General features: G+C 49.2%; 1 protein-coding gene across 1 annotated transcript in view; it reads left to right on the top strand.

Moving 5' to 3' along the window:
• The window catches only part of RTN4R (reticulon 4 receptor), a 172,936-nt gene extending 151,630 nt beyond the window's left edge, over nucleotides 1–21,306 (top strand). The window contains exon 2 of the mRNA XM_087705844.1: nucleotides 19,453–21,306. Coding sequence (XP_087561970.1) covers nucleotides 19,453–20,897 — 1,445 coding nt within the window. The 3' untranslated portion in view covers nucleotides 20,898–21,306. The remainder of the gene's footprint in view (nucleotides 1–19,452) is intronic.
• Nucleotides 21,307–21,489: the final 183 nt, after the last annotated feature.

Here is a 21,489-nt window from a genome sequence, read left to right as displayed (position 1 = left end):
TCGTTCCACTGATTAATTGTTCTAACTGTCAGGAAATTTATCCTTAGTTCAAAGTTGCTTCTCTCCTTTGTTAGTTTCCACCCTTTGCTTCTTGACCTGCCCCCAGGTCCTTGGAGAATAGCTTGACTCTCTCTTCTTTGTGGCAGTACCTCAAATACTGGAATACTGCTATCATGTCACCCCCTCGTCCTTCTTTTCATTAAACTAGACCAGGGGTGTCAAACTCAAGGCCCACGGCCCAGATATAGCCCATGGGTGTTTGGATCTGGCCCGCGGGGCTACCCTGGAAACAGTGAAGGGCCAGCCCAGGGTGCCTCCACCATTGAAAATAGAACTTGGGAGAGCTGCATGCGGCACTCCCGAGCTCCGTTTTCAGCTACAATGGCCTCCTGCAGCCCTCCTTAGCTCAGTTTTCACTGCCAGAGTGCTCAGATCTTCACAGGAAACTCTGACACGAGTGACGTTGAGCTGGCCACACCCAACCTGGCCACACCCTCCCAGCCCCCTGACATCAAACACAACCCTGATGCAGCCCTCAATGAAATCGAGTTTGATGCCCCTGAACTAGACATACCCAGTTCCTGCAACCATTCTTCATATGTTTTAGCCTCCAGCCCCCTAATCATCTTTGTCGCTCTTCTCTGCACTCTTTCCAGAGTCTTAACCGCTTTTTTGATAACATGGTGAGCAAAACTGGATGCAGTATTCCATCTTCTGTCCTTGTTGGGCTTGTTTCTTCTCTCCCAGCCTTCTCTTTTTCCCTCCTCTGAACCCGCTTCAGCTTCTTGGAAACCCTCTTTTAAGCACAAGGGACAAAGTGCTTGAGTCTAATCTACACACAGCAAAGCAGATAATTGTTGCCTTCAGGTTGACACTCTTCTCAAGCCCCAACAGTTCATGAATGGAGATGCAAGATTCTCCGGGAGCTTCATCAATCATCCTTAATGCCCGGAAAAAAAGAGAGTCTGGAGGCAGAATCTTGAAAATGGAATCCGTGACACCCCGGCCGCCATTCATTAGTGAACTCATTAAGGTGGATTCTCACTGAATCATTTCAGCTTCTTTCTCTCCAATTGCTTAACTGAAGCACTAATAGCTCTTATACCACATAAAGGCTCAGCTATCCATCTATTCTGCCCTGGTCATGCTTGGAAATGCTGCTTTTTCTTTCTCAACTTTCTCAAGCATTCTCCTTATTCAGTTTCCATCCATTATTCCTTGTCTGGCCTTCAGGTGCTTTTGAAAATAGGTTGACCCCTTCCTCTCTGTGGCAGCCCCTCAAATATTGGAAGACTGCTATCCTGTCTCCCTTGGTCCTTCTCTTCACTAGACTAGCCATGCCCAGTTCCTGCAACTGTTCATCCTATATTTTTAATCTCCAGGCCTTTGATCATCTTAGATATATTCAGATTAACAGAGTTGGAAGGGATTTTGTAGGTCATCTAGTCCAACCCCCTTCCAAGCAGGAGATCCTACCTACACCATTTCTGACAGATGGCAGTCCAGTCTCTTCTTGAAAACCTCCAATGATGAAGCTCCCACAACCTCTGAAGGCAACTTCTGTTACATCGGTTGATTGTTCTGTCAGAAAATTATTCCTTATTTCCAGGTTGAATCTCCCCTTGTTCAGTTTCCATCCCTTATTCCTTATCTGGTCTTCAGGTGCTTTGACCCCCTCCTCTTTGTGACAGCCCCTCAAATATTGGAAGATGCTATCCTGTCTCCCCTGGTCCTTCTCTTCAATAGACCAGTCATGCCCAGTTCCTGCAACCGTTCATCGTATGATTTAGCTTCCAATCCCCTAATGGTTGCTCTTCTCTGCACTCTTTCTAGAGTCTCAACATCTTTTTCATAGTGTGGGGACCAAAACAGGATGCAGGATTTTAGGTGTGGTCTTACTAAGGCTTTATGGAGTGGTATTAGTATCTCCATTGTTCTTGATCGTATCCCTGTTAATGTAACTTAGGATTGCCTTGGCTTTTTTGGCTGCCGCTGCACATGGCTGGCTCATAATTAACAGGCTGTCCAATAAGACCCCAAGATCCCTCTCACATCATTACTGCTATTAAACCTGGTTTCACCCAGTCTATATACCGCTTTACATTGATTTACAAGCTTTAGCTGGTGAGAATTGAACTGCCGAACTGCCATTGTAAGTTTGAATGGTCACTAAAGGAACTAGCCATGCCCAGTTCCTGCCACCCTTCATCGTATGTCTTAGCCTCCAGTCCCCTCATCATCCTGGTTGCTCTTCTCTGCACTCTTTCTAGAGTCTCAACCTCCTTTTTATAGCGTGGTGACCAAAACTGGATGCAAGTTTCCAGGTGTGGTCTCTTTTTCACCTTCTATCCCTGCCTGTCAAAGATAAAGTCAAGAAAAGGCCACGGACTCAGCAAAAGGCTCGTGTGGTCTCTGAGTCCTTTTATGTCCAGGTGGGAGAGGATTCTTATGGACTCTCTCCAGGAGGAAAAGTGCAGCATCATATCTCCTGATCGATAGACTTGAGAGGGAGATGTAACAGATTCACAGAGCTGGAAGGGACCTTGTAGGTCATCTAGTCCAACCTCCCACGCAAACAGGAGACCCTACACCAGTGATGGCTAAACTTTTTGTCATCGCGTGCCATACCCATAATGCAATGCATGCGTGGCACCCACATTCACTGCCCCCATGCACATGTGAATGTGACATTCTTGCGCTCCCTCCCCCATGCATACGCATGCATGTCCTGCACGCACCCTGTTTCCTGTGCATGCGTGGCAGAGACCCAAAGATCGGCTGGCCGGTGGGAGGTGGAGCTGAGCTGGGCCAATGGCTCATATGCCGTTGGCCCAGCTCAAAGCCCAGAGAGAGCCCAGAGAGGGCTGCGTGCCATCTGTGGCATGCATGGCACAGGTTCGCCCTCGCGGCCCTACACCATTAGCTAGCATGACTTTTGCTCATTGGCAAAACTAACCCTGATTAAAGCAACAGAGAAGATGCAGAAGAGAAAATGGGCCTGGCTGTGGCAAGCAGCAAAACTCAGCCTTTTCCTCAGGCCTCTGAACGGTGCAGGTAGTCCTTGACTTACGACCACAATTGAGGCCAACATTTCTGGGAGGCATTTCTTAAGTGAGTTTTCCCACATTTTATGGTCTTTCTTGCCACAGCTGTTAAATGAATTGCGGCAGTTCTTAAATTAGCAACATGGTTGTTAAGTGAATCTGGCTTCCCTATGGAGTTTGCTCCCCAGGAGTTCGCAAAAGGGGATCACGTGAGTTCGAGACACAGCAACGGTCATAAGTATGAACCAACTGCCAAGCATCTGAGTTTTGATCGCCTGATCATGGGGATGCTGCAAAGGTCGTAACAATGAAAAATGGGCATAAGGCACATTTTTCAGTGCCATTGTAAGTTTGAACGGTCACTAGAGGAACTAGCCATGCCCAGTTCCTGCAACTGTTCATCATAGGTTTGAGCCTCCAGTCCCCTCATCATCCTGGTTGCTCTTCTCTTCACTCTTTACTCTCAACAACTTTTTTTATAGTGTGGGGACCAAAACTGGATGCAGTACTCTAGGCGTGGCCTTACTAAGGCTTTATAGAGAGGTATTAGGACCTCCCTTGATCTTGATTGTATCCCTCTGTTAATGCAATGAACAAAGGATTGCATTGGCCTTATTGGCTGCTGTCGTACACGGCTGGCTCCTATTTAGCTGGTTGTCCCTCTCAGAGTCACTGCTATTTAACCTGGTTTCTTCCAATCTATTTCTGTACTTTTGGTTTTTCTTGCCTAAGTGCAAGACTTTACTTTTCTCTACATTGAATTTCATTTTGTTAGATAGGGCCCAGGGTTCAAGTATGTCAAGATCCATCTAGGGATATTGGCTATTCCTGCCAGCTTAGTATCATCCACATATTTGGTAAGTTCCACTTCTATTCCCTCATCTAAGTACTTTATGAAGATATTGAAGAGTCCTGGGCCTAAGACGAAACCTTGTGGTACCGCACTGCTTACTATAAACTCAGTTTTCCAATAAAGGAGAGTATTTGCAGCTCAGGGTTGAAATGAGGGGTCTTTCCTGCTCTCTGGGCTTGTTTTCTTGCAGACGTTTCATGACCCAACTAGGTAACGTTGTGAGTGCTAGAAGGAAATGAGGTTTGCAAAGAGGAGGAGGAAGACTGTTGGGTCCTTGGTGCTCTCTGGGCTTGCTTGTTATCTTGCAGACATTTCATGACCCAACTAGGTAACACCATCAGTGCTAGCCCTGATCTCAGTTTAGCTAAGCTCCTGTTTCTTCTTTCTCTTTGTCTTCACTTGATGTGATGCTACTTGCCCTAAAAGGAAAGACTGCGGTTGGCCATATATTTCAGAGCGCCAAGGTTTTATGGCTCAAAGCGGGAACATTTTTCCAGTGTCCTGACCCTGTGGTATGTTCCCCACCCACCCACCCCGTACACCCAAAACATCCCCTCACACAATTTTACTATTGCCTGCTCCCATCATCTGCCCTGTCTACTCATTCCGCAAGCATGTTGGCTGTGTAGCCTGCAAGGCAAGTGCCTCCCCCCCCCTTTCCCACCTCCCAGTAAAGGCCACCCCATCTGGCACCCTGCAGATGTGTGGCTTTCAATTCTCTTTGTTCCCAGCTTTATTGTCATGAGATTTGTAGACCCACATCTGGAGAGTGTCAGACTGGAGAAAGATTTAGTAGGGGGGGGTGTGGAATACATGCTTTATGATAGATTAAATTATCACTAAAGGAGTCATGCTAACTTGAAGGCAAACCTCTTGGCTTAAAATAATTATTCTTAAACTCAGGATGGGTTATTAGGGCAAATCTTGGGGTTATTGCAGCTGTTTGTAAATAGCTTATATGTAACTCAGTGTTCTGACCTAGGCTTCCCTAAAAAGCATGAGGCAGAGTACTGGACCCGATAAAACCTCTTTTATTAAATGAATGTGAATTCCCCTCATTCACATTCAGCAAAGGCCTGGCAAACAGTCTTTCAAAGGTGAATTTATGATCACAGACTTATCTAGCTTGGAAAGCTGCCATGTAAATATTTTCCAAATGAGGTGCTGTCCAAGGAAAGACTGGGCACAGAGGCTCTGAGATTCACAGACAGATCTTCACACTCCTGAAATGAATCTAAGGACCGACAGAATGAATTGTCTCCTGCAAACTCCACTCCCTTTTCGCTCCTCTTTTATTTCCTCTGGGAGGGGCCATTCACTGTCAACCTGTGGCCCTACTCCCAAGTCGGCCCCTGTTCCTTAGCTGTTCCCTGTATCTGGCAACTCTGCACATGTGCACACTGGGAAGAGGCTCCAGCTGTTCTTCTGCCCCACTGATCTCCGACTCCGAAGGCAGCTAATAATTGTCAGACGGCTCTGGACTCCTCTCTGCCTCCGACACAGAGCCCTCATCAGAGCCTTCCCCAGACTCCAGGAGTGGCCCATCTTCCTCCCCAACTTCCTCACTATCCAACTCCACACTTAGTTTGGAACTATTCCACAGGTAGTCCTCCACTTACAACCACAAGTGAGCTCAACATTTCTTGTTGCTGAGTGAAACATTTGTTAAGCGAATTGTGCCTCGTTTTACAAACTTTCTGGCCACGGTCATTAAGTGAAGTGCTGCACTCATTAAATTAGTGCCACGGTTTGTTAAGGGAATCTGGCTTCTCCATCAACTTTGCTTGTCAGAAGGTGGCAATAGTGGATCGCATGACTGCTGCAACCGTCATAAATGTGAGTCAGTGGTCAGGCATCCGAAGGTAAATCACATGACCATGGGGATACCACGATGGTCATAAGTGTGAAAAACAGGTCTTTTTCCAGTGCTGCTGAAACTTTGAATGGTCACTAAGTGCGGTGTTGTAAGTCCGGGACTACCTGTACTAGGAGCAGGAGGAAAGATCCTGTCAACTTGCAAAGCTTCCCTAACCTGCTCCTGAGTTGCCATGGGAAAGGGGGGATGGGGACCTAGAAAGTGCCATTTTTCATACAAGAGCCGTGGTGGCGCAGTGGTTAGAATGCAGTATTGCAGGCTGACTCTGCCCACTGCCAGGAGTTCGATTCTGAGCACGTCAAGGTTGACTCAGCCTTCCATCCTTCCAAAGTGGGTAAAATGAGGACCCAGATTGTTGGGGGCAAGAGGCTGACTCTGAAGAGAGGGCTGGAAAGCACTATGAAGCAGTATATATTGTAAGTCTGGGTGCTATTGCTATTTTCCTTCCTTCCTTCCTCCTTCCCTCCCTTCTTTCCATGATGTGCAGTGGTTAGAGTGCGGTACTGTAGGCTCTTTCTGCTGGCTGCTGGCTGCCTGCAATTTGGCAGTTCAAATCTCACCAGGCTCAAGGTTGACTCAGCCTTCCCTCCTTCCAAAGTGGGTAAAATGAGGAGCCAGATTGTTGGGGGCAAAAGACTGACTCTGTATGCTGCTTAGAGAGGGCTGTAAAGCATTTTGAAGTGGTATATAAGTCTAATTGCTATTGCTGTTAGTTCCTGCCTGCCTGCCTGCCTGCCCGCCCACCCTCCCATCTATCCATCCATCCATTCATGGTGTGCAGTGGTTAGAATGCAGTAATGCAGGATAATTCTGCCCATTGCCAGCAGTTCAATCCTGACCGGCTCAAGGTTGACTCAGCCTTCCATCCTTCTGAGGTCGGTAAAATGAGGACCCAGATTGTTGGAAACAATAGGCTGTAAACCACTTAGAAAGGGCTGTAAAGCACTGTAAAGCGGTATATAAGTCTAAGTGCTATTGCTGTTGTCCTTCCTTCCTTCCTTCCATCCATCCATCCATTCATCCATTCATCCATCCATGGTGTGCAGTGGTTAGAATGCAGTATTGCAGGCAAACTCTGCCCACTGCCAGCAGTTTGATCCTGATCAGCTCAAGGATGACTCGGCCTCCCATCCTTCTGCGTTGGGTAAAATGAGGACCCAGATTGTTTGGGGCAACATGCCGACATTGTAAACCCCTTAGAGAGAGCTATAAAGCACTGAGAAGCGGTATATAAATCTAAGGGCTATTGCTATTGCTATCCTCCAGTGGAGTTTGGTGTCCTCATTACAGCGCAGGAGAAGGCTGGAGAAACACACACAAAGCCCTAATGCCTAGCGTGACTCACCAAACTCCCAACGGATTTATCTTATCCTTGCATTTTTGGCATCTCCCCCTCCTCCACTTTTCCCCCTCCCAGTGGGTAGAATGGCTTTAATTTCCCAAGGGAAGCCTCTCTGTGTGACACGCTGTCAGCTGGGCCCTGGGAACCTGTGCCTTGTTTTGCTCCCTGCAATGGGGCTGGAGCGTGTCAAAACATGACAAGCAGCCAGCAAAATGTCACCAGCGTGATCCAAATGCTCAGCCTGGAGGGGGCTTGGAAGGACTTAATAATCTCAGGCACGGATTGTCCCCGCTTGCTTGAGCAGGTGCCATATCTCCTCCAAAGAGAATCTCACTCGGAGCCACGGCAGCTGCAGCTCCCTCTTCGATTGGCAGCTTCATTAAGCGCACCGAGTGAGTTATGATGACAAGACCACAGGGCTGGTTTAGGTTTCTCAGCTTTTGATTACCCAAAAGAGGGAACCGTCTCCAGTCTGATCCGTCCCTTGGTGCTCTTCCCAATGCCCCAATAAAATATCTGAGCCATATCTATAATATTGACAGAGCAAATGATCATAATTTATTGATGGAGATTTACAGCCCTTTCTCGCAGGCTCGGAGAGCTCTCCAAATGTAATCCTACCTCACTTCTCTGCATACGAGAGGTTGGATGCCAGTGGGGTGGAGGGGACCTATGACAACTCACTGTGGCAACATGTCACTATAATCCCGCTCTATAGAGCCTTAGTAAGATCACACCTAGAGTCCTGCATCATGTTTTGGTCACCACACTATAAAAAAGTTGTTGAGACTCTAGAAAGAGTGCAGAGAAGAGCAGCCAGGATGATGAGGGGACTGGGGGCTAAAACATACGATGAAGGGTGGCAGGAACTGGGCATGGCTAGTCTAGTGAAGAGAAGGACCGGGAGTCAGGATAGCAGTCTTCCAATATTTGAGGGGCTGCCACAGAGAGGAGGGGGTCAAGCTATTTTCCAAAGTACCCAAAGGCCAGACAAAGAATGATGGATGGAAACTGAACAAGGAGAGATTCACCCTGGAAATAAGGAGGAATTTCCTGACAGTGAGAACATTCAACCCATGGAACAGAAGTTGCCTTCAGAAGTTGTAGGAGCTTCATCACTGGAGGCTTTCAAGAAGAGACTGGACTGCCATCTGTCAGAAATGGTGTAGGGGCTCTTGCTGGGGCAGGGTGGTTGGACTAGATGACCTACAAGGTCCCTACACTCTGTTAATCTGCAAGGCAAAACATGCATCACATGCTGGCTTCTGATCCCTCCTTTCATTAGGGAGACAGCATCCGTGCCACCCGAAGGAAGGCTGGGGTAGGCTTTTTTGCATTTTGCTTGGCGCCAAGTGCTTGCCTTTTTCTGCTGTCTCAAGGTCATGGCAAAAATAGCTGTTCTCCTGGTCTTGGGCTCGGTTTGCACGGCAGGCTAAACTGGGTCAGGAGAGGTTCATCTGTTGTGCAAACAGGATCTGGTTAATTAACTCTCTCAGAAAACGGTAGTTAAACCTTCCCACCTAGTCAGCTGCATTGAACGAATGAATCAGCAGCTTCCCTTCCCCAGAGGGATCTTGCAAAGATGAGGCTCCCCAAGGGACTTCCGCTCTTCCCAGCTGGGAGACTGTCTGCACAAAGCCCAAAGCAGGGTTTCTCAACCTTGCTGGCTGTTGAGTTCTTGGAGTTGAAGTCCACCCATCGGACCATTGCCAAGATTGAGAATGCCTAGTCCAGAAGCATCCATCTTCAAGTTATCAGACCCACTCTGGGGAAGACGGTGGTTAAGAAATACAAAATACAAGTAGTCCTCACCTTATAACTGCAATGGAGCCCACAGTTTACTTTGTTAAGTGAGATGTCTGTTAAGTGAATTTTGCCCCACTTTATGACCTTTCCTCCTTCAGCATGTTGGAAGAAATGTCCTTCTGCGTTCAGTTCCAAGTGGGGAGGAAGACACTGGAAATATGGTGGCCACTTGGAAAGATGGCTTTAATGGTGGACAGGATCACATGGCTTGAGATGCTGGGGGAGGGGGAAAGAGAAGAGATGCTAAGAGTGCCCGGGTTTTATGCCTGCTTTGGGCTTTTGAATTTGAGCTTGTATTCTGATTGGTTGTCAGACTCCCATGGTGCCATGCAGGGGCCACTCTGTCCTGAGTCCCAGGCTTGGTTGACTCTTTCTGGGTGATGTAATCTTCCCAGGTACCGTATGGTGAGATGCAGTGGTGGGATTCAATTTTTTTTACTACCGGTTCTGTGGTTGTGGCAGGGAAAGGATACTAGTTTCAAGTTTCAAGTTTCATTTTATTTATATGCCGCCCTATTCCCTAAAAGGGACTCAGGGTGGAGAACAACTCCAACGGGAAGGGGAACATGCAATACATGCTGTTCTTAATAACTATCGCCCAGTCTCCAACCTTCCCTTCCTTGGGAAGGTTGTTGAGAAGGTGGTGGCCTTCCAGCTCCAACGGTCCTTGGAGGAAGCAAACTATCTCGACCCCTTCCAGTCAGGCTTCAGACCCGGTTACAGCACAGAAACCGCTTTGGTCGCATTGACCGATGATCTCTGGAGAGCCAGAGATGGAGGACATTCCTCCATCCTGGTCCTCCTTGACCTCTCAGCGGCTTTCGATACCATCGACCATGGTATCCTTCTGCGACGACTGCGGGAGGTGGGAGTGGGAGGCACCGTGTTGCGGTGGTTCTCCTCCTACCTCTCGGACAGGTCGCAGTCGGTGTTAGTGGGGGGAAGAGATCGTCCCCTAGGCCCCTAACATATGGGGTGCCTCAGGGCTCGGTCTTATCCCCCCTACTATTCAACATCTACATGAAACCGCTGGGAGAGATCATTCGGAGGCACGGGATCAGATACCATCAATATGCGGACGATATCCAGTTGTATCTGTCCGCCCCGTGCCAACTCAATGAAGCGGCAGACGTGATGAACCAAGGCCTTGAGGCCGTTATGGACTGGATGAGGGTTAACAAGCTTGTGCTCAACCCAGAAAAGACCGAGTGGCTGTTGTGTTTCCCTCCCAAAGATTCGATCAATATTCCATCACTCAGGCTGGGGGGTCAAATTCTATACCCCTCAGAGAGGGTTCGCAACTTGGGAGTCCTCCTGGATCCACAGCTATCGTTTGACCACCACCTGACGGCTGTGACCAGGGGGGCATTCGCCCAGGTTCGCCTGGTGCGCCAGTTGCGACCCTACCTGAATCGGGAGGCTCTCACAACAGTCACTCGGGCCCTTGTGACCTCTAGGCTGGAATACTGCAATGTGCTCTACATGGGGCTGCCCTTGAAGAGCATCCGGCGACTTCAGCTAGTGCAGAACGCGGCCGCGCAAGCGATTGTGGGTGCACCTCGGTTCACCCACATAACACCTATCCTCCGCGAGCTGCGCTGGCTACCTGTCGATCTCCGGATGCGCTTCAAGGTGCTATTAGTCACCCATAAAGCCCTGCATGGTAGTGGATCTGGATACTTGAGAGACCGCCTTCTGCCAATTACCTCCCTGCGACCAATTAGATCTCATAGATTAGGCCTCCTCCGTATTCCATCGGCCAGCCAGTGCCGGCTGGCAACTACAAGGAGGAGGGCCTTCTCAGTAGTAGCCCCGACCCTTTGGAACGAGCTCCCCGTGGAGATTCGTACCCTCTCCACCGTCCAGGCCTTCCGCACAGCCCTTAAGAACTGGCTAGCCCGTCAGGCCTGGGGACAAGGATAGCCGCCCCTCCCGAATGATGAATGTATGTTGCTTATTACTTTTATTATATGTGTCTACGTCATTGTTTGTATTCCCCCTCCCTGATTTTATGTGAGCCGCCCTGAGTCCCCTCAGGGAAAAGGGCGGCCTACAAATGTTAATAAACATAAACATAAACATAAAATAGACATTTAAAATAACCAACAACCACACCTGTCGAGAGGGGAAGGGAGCTCATCAACCCCAGGCCTGCCGGCACAGCCAGGTCTTAACGGCTTTTCGGAAAGCCAGGAGAGAGGTGAGGGTCCAAATCTCCGCAGGGAGTTCGTTCCAAAGGGCTGGAGCTGCAACAGAGAAGGGCCTCCCCCGGGTCGTAGCCAGATGGCATTGGCTGGTGGATGGAACCCGGAGGAGGCCGACCCTGTGCGATCTAATGGGTCTTTGGGAGGTAATTGGCAGCAGGCGGTCTCTCAAGTACCCAGGTCCAATACCATGAAGGGCTTTATAAGTAATAACTAGCACCTTGAAGCATATCCAGAGACCAATTGGAAGCCAGTGCAGCTCGCGGAGGATAGGTGTAACGTGGGTGTATCGAGGTACACCCACAATCGCTCGCGCGGCTGCATTCTGGACAAGTTGAAGTCTCTGAATGCTCTTCAAGGGCTGCCCCAAGTAGAGCGCATTGCAGTAGTCCAGTCTTGAGGTCACGAGGGCGTGAGTGACTGTTGCGAGTGCCTCCCGGTTCAGGTAGGGACGCAACTGGTGCACCAGGCGAACCTGGGCAAATGCCCCCCTGGTCACAGCCGACAAATGTAAAATTTCCATTCCCTCCCGATCAGCTGGGACTCAAGAGGCAGAGAATCGAGGGGGGCAGGGCCAATCAGAGATGGTATTTACCAGTTCTCCAAACTACTCCAAATTTCCGTTACTGGATCTCCAGAACTGGTCAGAACCTGCTGAATACCATTTCTGGTGAGATGTGTAGAGGGTTATTCCTACCTTTGTTGGATCTTGGGTGAGGGCATTTGCCTATGAATAGACCTAGCTCTCTCTTTATTTCTTAAGTGCGGACATCTGCTGTGCGCCATTGAGGAGGGTGGGGGCTATTAAGAGCGAGTCTGTTTCCTGCCTAAAAACATGTTTCTTCATTTCTCATCCAGGGAAATATAATATTCTGCCTTTTTAATATTTCCCAGTATATTTCATTTTTCTAGGAGAGGGGTGGGTGCTACTTCCTACAGGCAAAACTCTTTCTACTCACTCTACTGTCCCTCCCAAACAGGGAAAGGGGGAAAGACAAACATGTTAATGGCTGGAGTCCAGAATTAGAAAAATCTGAAATCATGTCGCATGTTCTTGAGGCTCTAGATACTTGAATTGTAATGAACATTTCTGTGACATCCCCCTCAAGTAAAAATCCTGTCATTTTTCCTAAAAAAATCCATTTATGACTTCAATCAAACTTGCATAGGTGCAAACAATGGGGTAAGACAGAGTTCCCCAAGCTTTCTGGCTTTGCAGACCAGTGGGAAGGAGGAACAGTGGGAATGGCCCCACATGAGTGGCCTGGAAGCGCACATATGCGCAGATACATATGCGCAAGTTTGGGGGAGCTTTGTCAGCTTTTGCTTTGCTGTTGCTTCAGCTGCCATTGAAACGGGGAAGGAGGGCATATTATTTGGGTGGGGTTACTTATTGTGCTGGAGGAAGATTCTGGAGATCTTTGGATGGACGTACTACGCATGTGTGGATGTTTCCCGCCTGGAATAACGGCACCGACATTCCATCTTCGTGATGTCTTTTGAAGTTATCTCACACCTGACACTTGAAGGACTTATGATTGGACTAGACCTATGATGCCAGGGGGGAGTGGAATGGGCTATTCTATATATCAACTGCTTTCACGCCTAATTAACCAGACTTTGTTTCGCAACCGCTCTTTAGCCATTTTTAATTAATAAAAGTACATTTGATTTTCTACAAATGAAATCTCGTGGTCTTCTTTCCTAATTATTAAATGGAGAGGTGCTGACAAGTAGCAAAGTCTCAAACCCACCTTTCCAGGAGATCAACATCTACCGTGGAGGGTGCAAATGTCTTCTTCGCCAGCCAGAGAAGAAAAGGAGGCAGAAATCCCCGCTGAGGAAGAACGTCCTCCCCCTGAACTCTCGCTTCATGAAGATTTGTGTCAACTGCTGATATCAAGCCCGGCGGATCCACCTCCCCCCAGATGGTCTACCTCGGTAGGACAAAGAGAGGAGGGGGCCAGCTGGGATGCGGGGGTTACCAGAAGAAGACCCCAACAAAGACCGCTGGAGGCAGGAGCCGAAAGGAGACCCCAGGAGAGAGATCTACCTGATTACTGGGGACAAAGGTACTTTGGGCAAATAGGTGGGGAAGATGGAGAGGTCAGGAGGGGCAGGGGCCGAGAAAACCCACGCGCTGATTCACCCCCTCTCGCACTGACTCACCCCCTGCAGCTGGGGCTTTTGCCGGAGTAGGGGGCCCACCTCCCAGGAGACGCAGGATGGCTAAGATTCCACCCTTGCCTGTGAGATATGATGGAAGTCCTGCAAATCTGGGGTCTTTTATCATGCAGATCTTTAATTACATGGAAATCTACGGCCCAGATTTTGAATCAGACACTATGAGGATAAGAATGATTTTATTATCTTTGGATGGCGAAGCGTCTGACTGGAGTGCTGGTTTACATCAGACAGCCTCCCCCCTCCTGAGGAATTTTAACAGGTTTATGGAGGCCTTCAAAAGGCGCTTTGATGACCCCCTTACCGAAAAAAAAGCAAGTTGAAATTTATCACCCTCGAACAAGACGACAGACCGGTGGCCCAGTATATTCAAGAGTTCCAGCGCCTGTCTCAGTACATGAGAGGGTGGAGTGAGGAGGCCCTTTTGGACAAATTTGCTTTGGGCCTAGATGAAGATATCTATCAGCAATGTGTCAATCGGAATCTCCCCAGACGCTTAACTATTTGGTTTGAGCACGCTGCTGACATTGAGCTGGATTTGGCCAGGCTCCGTTGCGCTAAAGAGGAGAGACGCAAAAGAAAGCAGCAGGCTGCGAAAACAACACCCCCCCCCAGCCGGAAAGCCACTTTCGGAGGGAAGGGTGAGGGGAGATCCAGACCAATAACGTGTTTCCGTTGCGGAAAATTAGGCCATCGCGCCCCAGACTGCCGTGCTAAATTACCATCAACCTCCCAACCCCCACCCAAGCGGGAGGAGAAATCTGGCAAGTCCTCGGACAAGAGGAAGAAGGAAGCTGCTTTCGTTGTGGATTCCACACCCCCATGCTTCAGCCAAGCCTTGGAGGGGGAAGCAGACACCTCCCCCACCTCTTCTGACGATTCAGATGATGACACATCGCCTCGCTGGGTGAGTTCAACCAAGGGCCCCATGCTAATCCCTATAGAATTAAAAGTGCTGCTCGATGGGAACCCTGAGTCCCTACATGCCTTGCTTGACTCAGGGTGCTCCCGGTCAATGATCAACCCTGCTATGGTGGAGAAATTGGGCCTCAGATTACGTACTTTAAAAACCCCCATTAACTTTTGCCAAATAGATGGGTCCATTGCGGGGGGGGGGCCCGCTCATTTCTTTACTGAGCCCTTAGAAATGAAAATGGGCTCCCACACTGAACTCATCTCCTTCATTGTGGCCCCAGGGATGGACAGGCCTCTCATTTTGGGCCTACCCTGGCTTCGGAAATGGAACCCTCGCATAAATTGGAGGGAAGGCTGGTTACGCATTCGTACAGCTCAGCCCCCGGAAAGAGAGGGCGTTCCCGATAAACCTGTTAATTGTAACCCCGGGGTGGCCGCTAGAGGGCAGGAGACGATTGAGGGAGAGGAAAAAATTCCTAAAGTGTATTGGGACTTGAAGGATGTTTTCAGTGAGAAGTCTTCCGACAAGCTTCCGCCCCACAGGCCTACTGATTGCTCCATTGACATTCTACCCGGGGTTAAGTTACCAAAACCCCAAATATATTCCATGTCACCCAGGGAGATGGAGGAAAAGCGTAATTTCATAGATAAAAACTTGAGCCGTGGCTTCATTGAACCTGCTCGCCCCAAGGTTGCTGCCCCTGTGCTTTTCCGTGAGAAGAAGGATGGTTCTCTCAGATTATGTGTTAATTTTAAAAACTTGAACGGAATATCTGCTCAGAATGTATACCCGCTTCCATTAATGAAGGACATGTTGGCCCAATTGGGGAAGGGCCGCATTTTTACTAAATTGGACCTCAGAGAGGCATACTATAGGGTACGCATCAAGGAGGGAGATGAGTGGAAGACTGCTTTCAACTGCCCTCTTGGATGCTTCCAGTTCCGAGTCATGCCTTTTGGCCTGCAGGGGGCCCCTGCAGTCTTCATGCAATTAATCAATGAGATCTTGCATGACCACCTCTACAAAGGAGTTATTGTATATTTGGACGATATCCTTATCTATACTCGCTCCTATGAAGAACACGTCGCTCTTGTGCGCACTGTTTTGAAAAAACTCAGAGCTGCTGATCTTTATGCCAAATTATCCAAATGTGAGTTTCACCAAACCAAGATTGACTACCTTGGGTATCGCATCTCTCCAGCCGGCATTGAGATGGACCCTGAAAAGGTGAGGGCGGTCACTGAGTGGGACGCGCCTAGAACGCGTCGACAATTGCAAAAATTCTTGGGATTTGCTAATTTCTACCGTCAGTTCATTCCTTCCTTTGCAAAAATTGCGCTCCCTATAACTAACTTGCTGAAATCCAAAGGCGGTCCTAAACCTAAGCCAAGCAAACCTCTTGACTGGACCATGGACTGTCAGGCGGCTTTCGAAAAGCTGAAACGCCTTTTTGCTGCGGAACCAGTGTTGAAGCATCCCGACATGGACAAGCCTTTCGTCGTCCAAGCTGATGCCAGCGACATCGCTGTTGGGGCAGTTTTGTTGCAATCCAATGACCAAGGTAACTTGCACCCTTGCGCCTACACCTCCCGCAAACTCACAGACACCGAAAGACATTGGGCGGTTTGGGAGAAAGAGGCTTTCGCTGTATGTTGGGCCCTGACCACTTGGCGACATTTTCTGGAAGGCACTAGGCACCCTTTTGAGGTGTGGACTGACCATAAGAATCTGGAAGCTTTGAGAACACCGCGCCGACTCTCCCCCAAGCAAATGCGGTGGGCCCAACATTTCAACCGTTTCAATTTCACACTCAAGTACATCCCCGGTGGGAAGAACTTCATGGCAGACGCTTTGTTCCACCTCCCACAATACAACTGCTCTAAACTGAGCGTCGTGCAACCTGTGGTTCCTACTTCCAGCCTGGCAGCTCCTGTGGTTACTCGCAAGCAGGCACGTGCGAAACTCAACGTGCCTCAGGATTTTCTTTCTGCCCTCAAACTCGCCCTCCCCCAGGATGACTGGTTCCGGGAACATCAGGATGAGTGCACTATGAGGGACGACTTGCCATGGATCGGCGCCAAATTGTATGTCCCCACATCTCTTCGCCCCGTTGTCCTCCAACGGGCTCACGACTCCAAGTTGGCGGGTCACTTCGGTTTTGTAAAGACTTTGCATTTAGTGAAAAGACAATTTTGGTGGCCATCGTTGAAAAAGGACATTGAACTTTATGTTGCAAGTTGCCCCGTTTGTGCGACCGCGAAATGCCCCCCTGGGAAACCACAGGGATTGCTCCAGTCCGTTGCCCGACCGGTTGCCCCTTGGAAGGAGATCTCTATGGACTTTATTGTTGAACTCCCCGAGAGCCAGGGGCACACCGTCATTTGGGTCGTTACTGATTTGTTTTCAAAGCAAGTTCATTTTGTGCCCTGCCACAAGATTCCTTCTGCTAAGGCCCTTGCTAAGCTCTTCATTTCCCACATTTACCGATTACATGGGGTGCCTGATCGCATCATCTCTGATAGGGGTGTCCAGTTCACCTCAATGTTTTGGAAGGAGTTTCTCCACCGTATTGGCTCCGCCCAGGGCCTTAGCTCCGCCTACCATCCTCAGACTAATGGCGCTTGCGAGAGGACTAATTCTGTCCTTGAACAGTATTTACGTTGTTTCATCAATTATCAGCAAGATGACTGGGTGGACTTGTTGCTGAATGCTGAAGTGGCCTACAACAATTCTGTCCATTCCAGCACTGGGTTCACGCCTTTCCGGGTGGTGTATGGTCAAGATTTTGTACCTATTCCTGAACTGCCTCGTGACCAGCCGCAGGTTCCATCTGTCGCTGACTGGAGCGAATGTCTCAGCCGCATTTGGCCTCTGACCCTAGCAACTCTGGATGCGGCACATCGTGCCCATAAGAAACAGGCAGACAAGAAGCGGACACAGCCTTATGAATATCGGGAGGGTGACATGGTTTATTTATCCACTAAGTTCCTTCACACCTCGCAAAAGTCCAAAAAGTTGGGGCCGAAATACGTGGGTCCGTTCCCCATCGTGAAGGTCATCAACCCTGTCTCTGTCCGTTTACAACTGCCCAAGCACCTAAATCGCGTTCATCCGGTTTTCCACATTAACCTGATTAAGCCTGTTCGTGTTTCCCATTTACATCCGCCTGATCTCCCTCCGCCTGCCCCTTTGCTCATTGATGGTGAACGGCACTTTGAAGTTCGTCAAATTCTTGATTCCCGCAAGAGGCGTAATCGCATCCAATACTTGGTCGCTTGGAAGCATTTCCCTCCCTCTCATACCGAGTGGGTTGACAAGTCCCATGTTCGTGCCCCCCGACTACTTCGGAGGTTTTATGAGGCGTATCCTGATAAACCTTAATTTCTCTCTTACCCCTCCCTGTTTCTCTTTGTGTTTTGTTGTTCGTCTGTTTGTTTCTGTTTTTCCTAGGCCTGACAGCCTTTTTCCGGGGGACGGCCGGATGTCAGCTTCTGCTTTGCTGTTGCTTCAGCTGCCATTGAAACGGGGAGGGAGGGCATATTATTTGGGTGGGGTTACTTATTGTGCTGGAGGAAGATTCTGGAGATCTTTGGATGGACGTACTACGCATGTGTGGATGTTTCCCGCCTGGAATAACGGCACCGACATTCCATCTTCGTGATGTCTTTTGAAGTTATCTCACACCTGACACTTGAAGGACTTATGATTGGACTAGACCTATGATGCCAGGGGGGAGTGGAATGGGCTATTCTATATATCAACTGCTTTCGCGCCTAATTAACCAGACTTTGCTTCGCAACCGCTCTTTAGCCATTTTTAATTAGTAAAAGTACATTTGATTTTCTACAAATGAAATCTCGTGGTCTTCTTTCCTAATTATTAAATGGAGAGGTGCTGACACACAAATCTTGCACAAATCTTCTTCTTCCTTCTCCTCCTCCTCCTCCTTTTTCCTCTTCCTCCTCCTCCTTCTCCTTCTTCCTAACATATTCTCCCAGGTATACAGTCCACTTTTCAGATCATTGAGTGCCAATTTGCATGGTCAGCTGCATTTCCAGGGCGCAGGGCCGCACCTTCCATATCTTTGTTGATAGTGTCTTGCCACCTCTATTTTGGGCTCCCACAAGGTCACCAGCCATTGACTCCTGGTTGGTAGGCAGTATTGGCCATGGTGAAAGGTGCTGCTCTCTGGATATGTCCATACCATCAGAGCTGGCCTTCTCTTCTCTGTAATTGGTGCCACACCAAAATGTTGTTGAATGGTGTCATTTGTGATGCCGTCACGAAGGGAGATGCCTAATATCCAATGGAGCCTTTGTATTTCCTTGGCATGGAGAGAGCTTTCGTAAGAAATACAGTATACCTATCTTTTTTTTTTCTCTTTCCAAAATCTGTTGCTAATATTGACTGGAGGGAATTTCTTGTTTCACTTGGGGTCGTATTACTCATTTGTCTAGGCTGGGTGCCGTTTGTGTATTCTCTAGTGCAGGGGTGTCAAACTCAATTTCATTGAGGGCCACATCAGGGCTGTGGTTGACCTCGGGGGGCCAGACAGACATGGGAGACTGAGTGGGCATGGCCTACTTAACACCACTCACTGGGGATGGCCAGCTGGATAGGTGTGTCCAGCTTGATGCCACCCACTGAGGATGGCCGACTGAGTGGACATGGCCAGCTTGATGCCACTCATTAGGTATAGCCTAATTGGTGGGCATGGCCAGCTTGACACAACTTAGTGGGCATGGCCAGCTGGATAGGCGTGGCCAGCTTGATGTCACTAACTGGGTGTGGATGACTGGGTGGATATGGCCAGCTTCAGGCCACTCATTGGGTGCGGCTGACTGGGCATGGCCAGCTTCAGGCCACTCATTGGGTGTGGCCTAATGGGTGGGCATGGTCAGCTTGAGACCACTCACTGGGCATGGCCGACTGGGTGGGTGTGGCCAGCTTGACGCCATTCCCCAAACTGCTGGCATGTTTCCTCTTTGCATTGGGTAGACTGGGCCAAAGTGATGTGGCCAGCCCCTTACATTTTCCAGGACAGCCCTGTGGGCTGGATCCAACCACATTGCAGGCCGGATGCAGTCCATGGGCCTTGAGTTTCACACCCCTGCTCTAGTGCTCCCTTTCAAACGTCTCTGTTGTGAATGACAATGACATGTCAGTCTCCAGAAATGCTCTAATACTTCCTCTCTCTTTCTCCCCCTTCCTTTGGGTCATTTTTCAGGAAGCAAACTGCTGATTTTGGTGCTGTGCTTGAACTTCCCATCCGAAGTGGAGTTGTGTCCCGGAGCATGCGTGTGTTACAGTGAACCCAAAATCACAATCAGCTGCCAGCAGCAAGGGATCTCCACCATCCCCATCGAGATCCCAGTCCAGACTCAGCGGATTTTCCTCCACAACAACCGAATCGGCCTGATCCAGTCCACCAGCTTTACTTTCTGCCGCAACCTCTCCATTCTGTGGATCCATTCCAACAACATCAGTCTTATCGAACCCGGGGCTTTCTATGGGTTGGACAAGTTGGAAGAGCTCGACCTGAGCGACAACGTCAACCTGAAGTCCATCAATCCTTCTACCTTCCAGGGCCTCGTCCACCTACATACTTTGCACCTGGATCGCTGCGGGATCTTGGAGTTGTCCATAGGCCTTTTTCGGGGTCTTTTCTCCTTACAGTATCTCTATCTGCAGGACAACGACCTGCAGGAGTTGCTGGATGACACCTTCCTGGATCTCGCTAACCTCACCTATTTGTTTCTGCATGGGAACAAAATCAAAAGCTTGTCGGAAAACGTCTTCCGGGGGTTGACGAACCTGGATAGGCTGCTGCTGCATCAGAACAGGGTCAGTGTGGTCCATCGCCGGGCATTCCACGACCTTGGGAAGGTGATGACCTTGTACCTTTTTAATAATAATTTGACGGTGCTGAGCGGGGAGACCATGGCTCCGCTGGGGTCTCTCCAGTACCTCCGGCTCAACGGCAACCAGTGGGTGTGCGACTGCCAGGCCCGGTCGCTCTGGGATTGGTTTAAGCAGTTCAAAGGGTCCTCCTCCGAATTGGAGTGCCACCTACCCGCTCAGCTGGCAGGGAGGGACCTCAAGCGCTTGCAGAGTACGGACCTGGAAGGCTGCCTCGACTCCTTCAACCAGATCAGAACGAGCGTCTTCAGCACCAAGACCAGAACTGGCAAAGTGCCCACGGCGGACCCGACGCTCGGTCCCCAGGACAACGGGCAGAAATGCTGCCCGCCAGAGATGGATAAATCTTTCATTTACGAAGCCAAAGCCAAGGCAGCGCCGCCTTCTCACAGCAACCGGGCTTCCCCTAATAACCCACTCAAGGATAAGGAAAATATGGCCAAAACCAAGCATCAGGTGGAGGCGGAGCTGCCCAAAAATGGCAGCAACAAGCACATCAACGACTCGCCCTTTGGGACGTACCCCAGCATGGTTGACCCCCCTCTGACCAACTTGAAACCCGAGTTCTTGGGTCCCGTGGAGCCCTCCACCGCCCCGACCAAAAGGAGGCAGGGGTGCTCTCGGAGGAATAAGTCCAGGTCCCAGTGCCGTATGGCACAGCCGGGTGCCAGTACTAGTACCAGTGCCAGCCCCCCAGTCCTCCCAAGCCTTTTATTGCCCCCCATCATGTGGAGTCTCTTTTGCTTCTCTTGAAATCAAGCGAGGCTTTGCTTTCAGGGGTGGGGGCTCTTGGCTTTAAGAAAGGGACAGGAGGGCAGGAGGGGGACGCAAATCCCCTTCCCCCCCAAAAAAGGTTGTGAAGGAGAAGTTATGCCCAGAGAAAAAAAACGTTACAATGCTAAACAATTACTGGATGCCTTTATAGACTCTCTCTCTCTCACACACACACACAGAGACACACAAAATCAACAAAACAAAAAAATGTAAATAATTTATTTCTTCCTTCTGGAATTTCTATGTTTGATTTTGATCTTGCCTTTGTCCTTGGAATTACCCTTTTCCCAAAGAGAAAGAAAGAAAGAAAGAAAGAAAGAAAGAAAGAAAGAAAGAAAGAAAGAAAGAAAGAAAGAAAGAAAGAAAGAAAGAAAAGAAAAATAAGAGATATAATAATCCCATATCTTTGTCATGTTCCCCCTCACCCTAAAATCATTACTTGTAATTTGAAGTCCTGAAGTCCTAAACGATATTGCACATTTTCCCCATCTGCTGAGATCACATCAGTGGCAATTTTTTAAATACCTGGATTTTGAGGTTTAACCTCCTTTGGTTTCCTTGGGTTTGCAGA

This window comes from Thamnophis sirtalis, unplaced genomic scaffold, assembly GCF_051295495.1.
Source record: "Thamnophis sirtalis isolate CommonGarterSnake01/CBP01778 unplaced genomic scaffold, rThaSir2_p1.2 scaffold_2, whole genome shotgun sequence".
Lineage (NCBI taxonomy): Eukaryota > Metazoa > Chordata > Lepidosauria > Squamata > Natricidae > Thamnophis > Thamnophis sirtalis.
The sequence above is the reverse complement of the archived record's forward strand: the minus strand, read 5'-3'. Positions and strand labels throughout refer to the sequence as shown.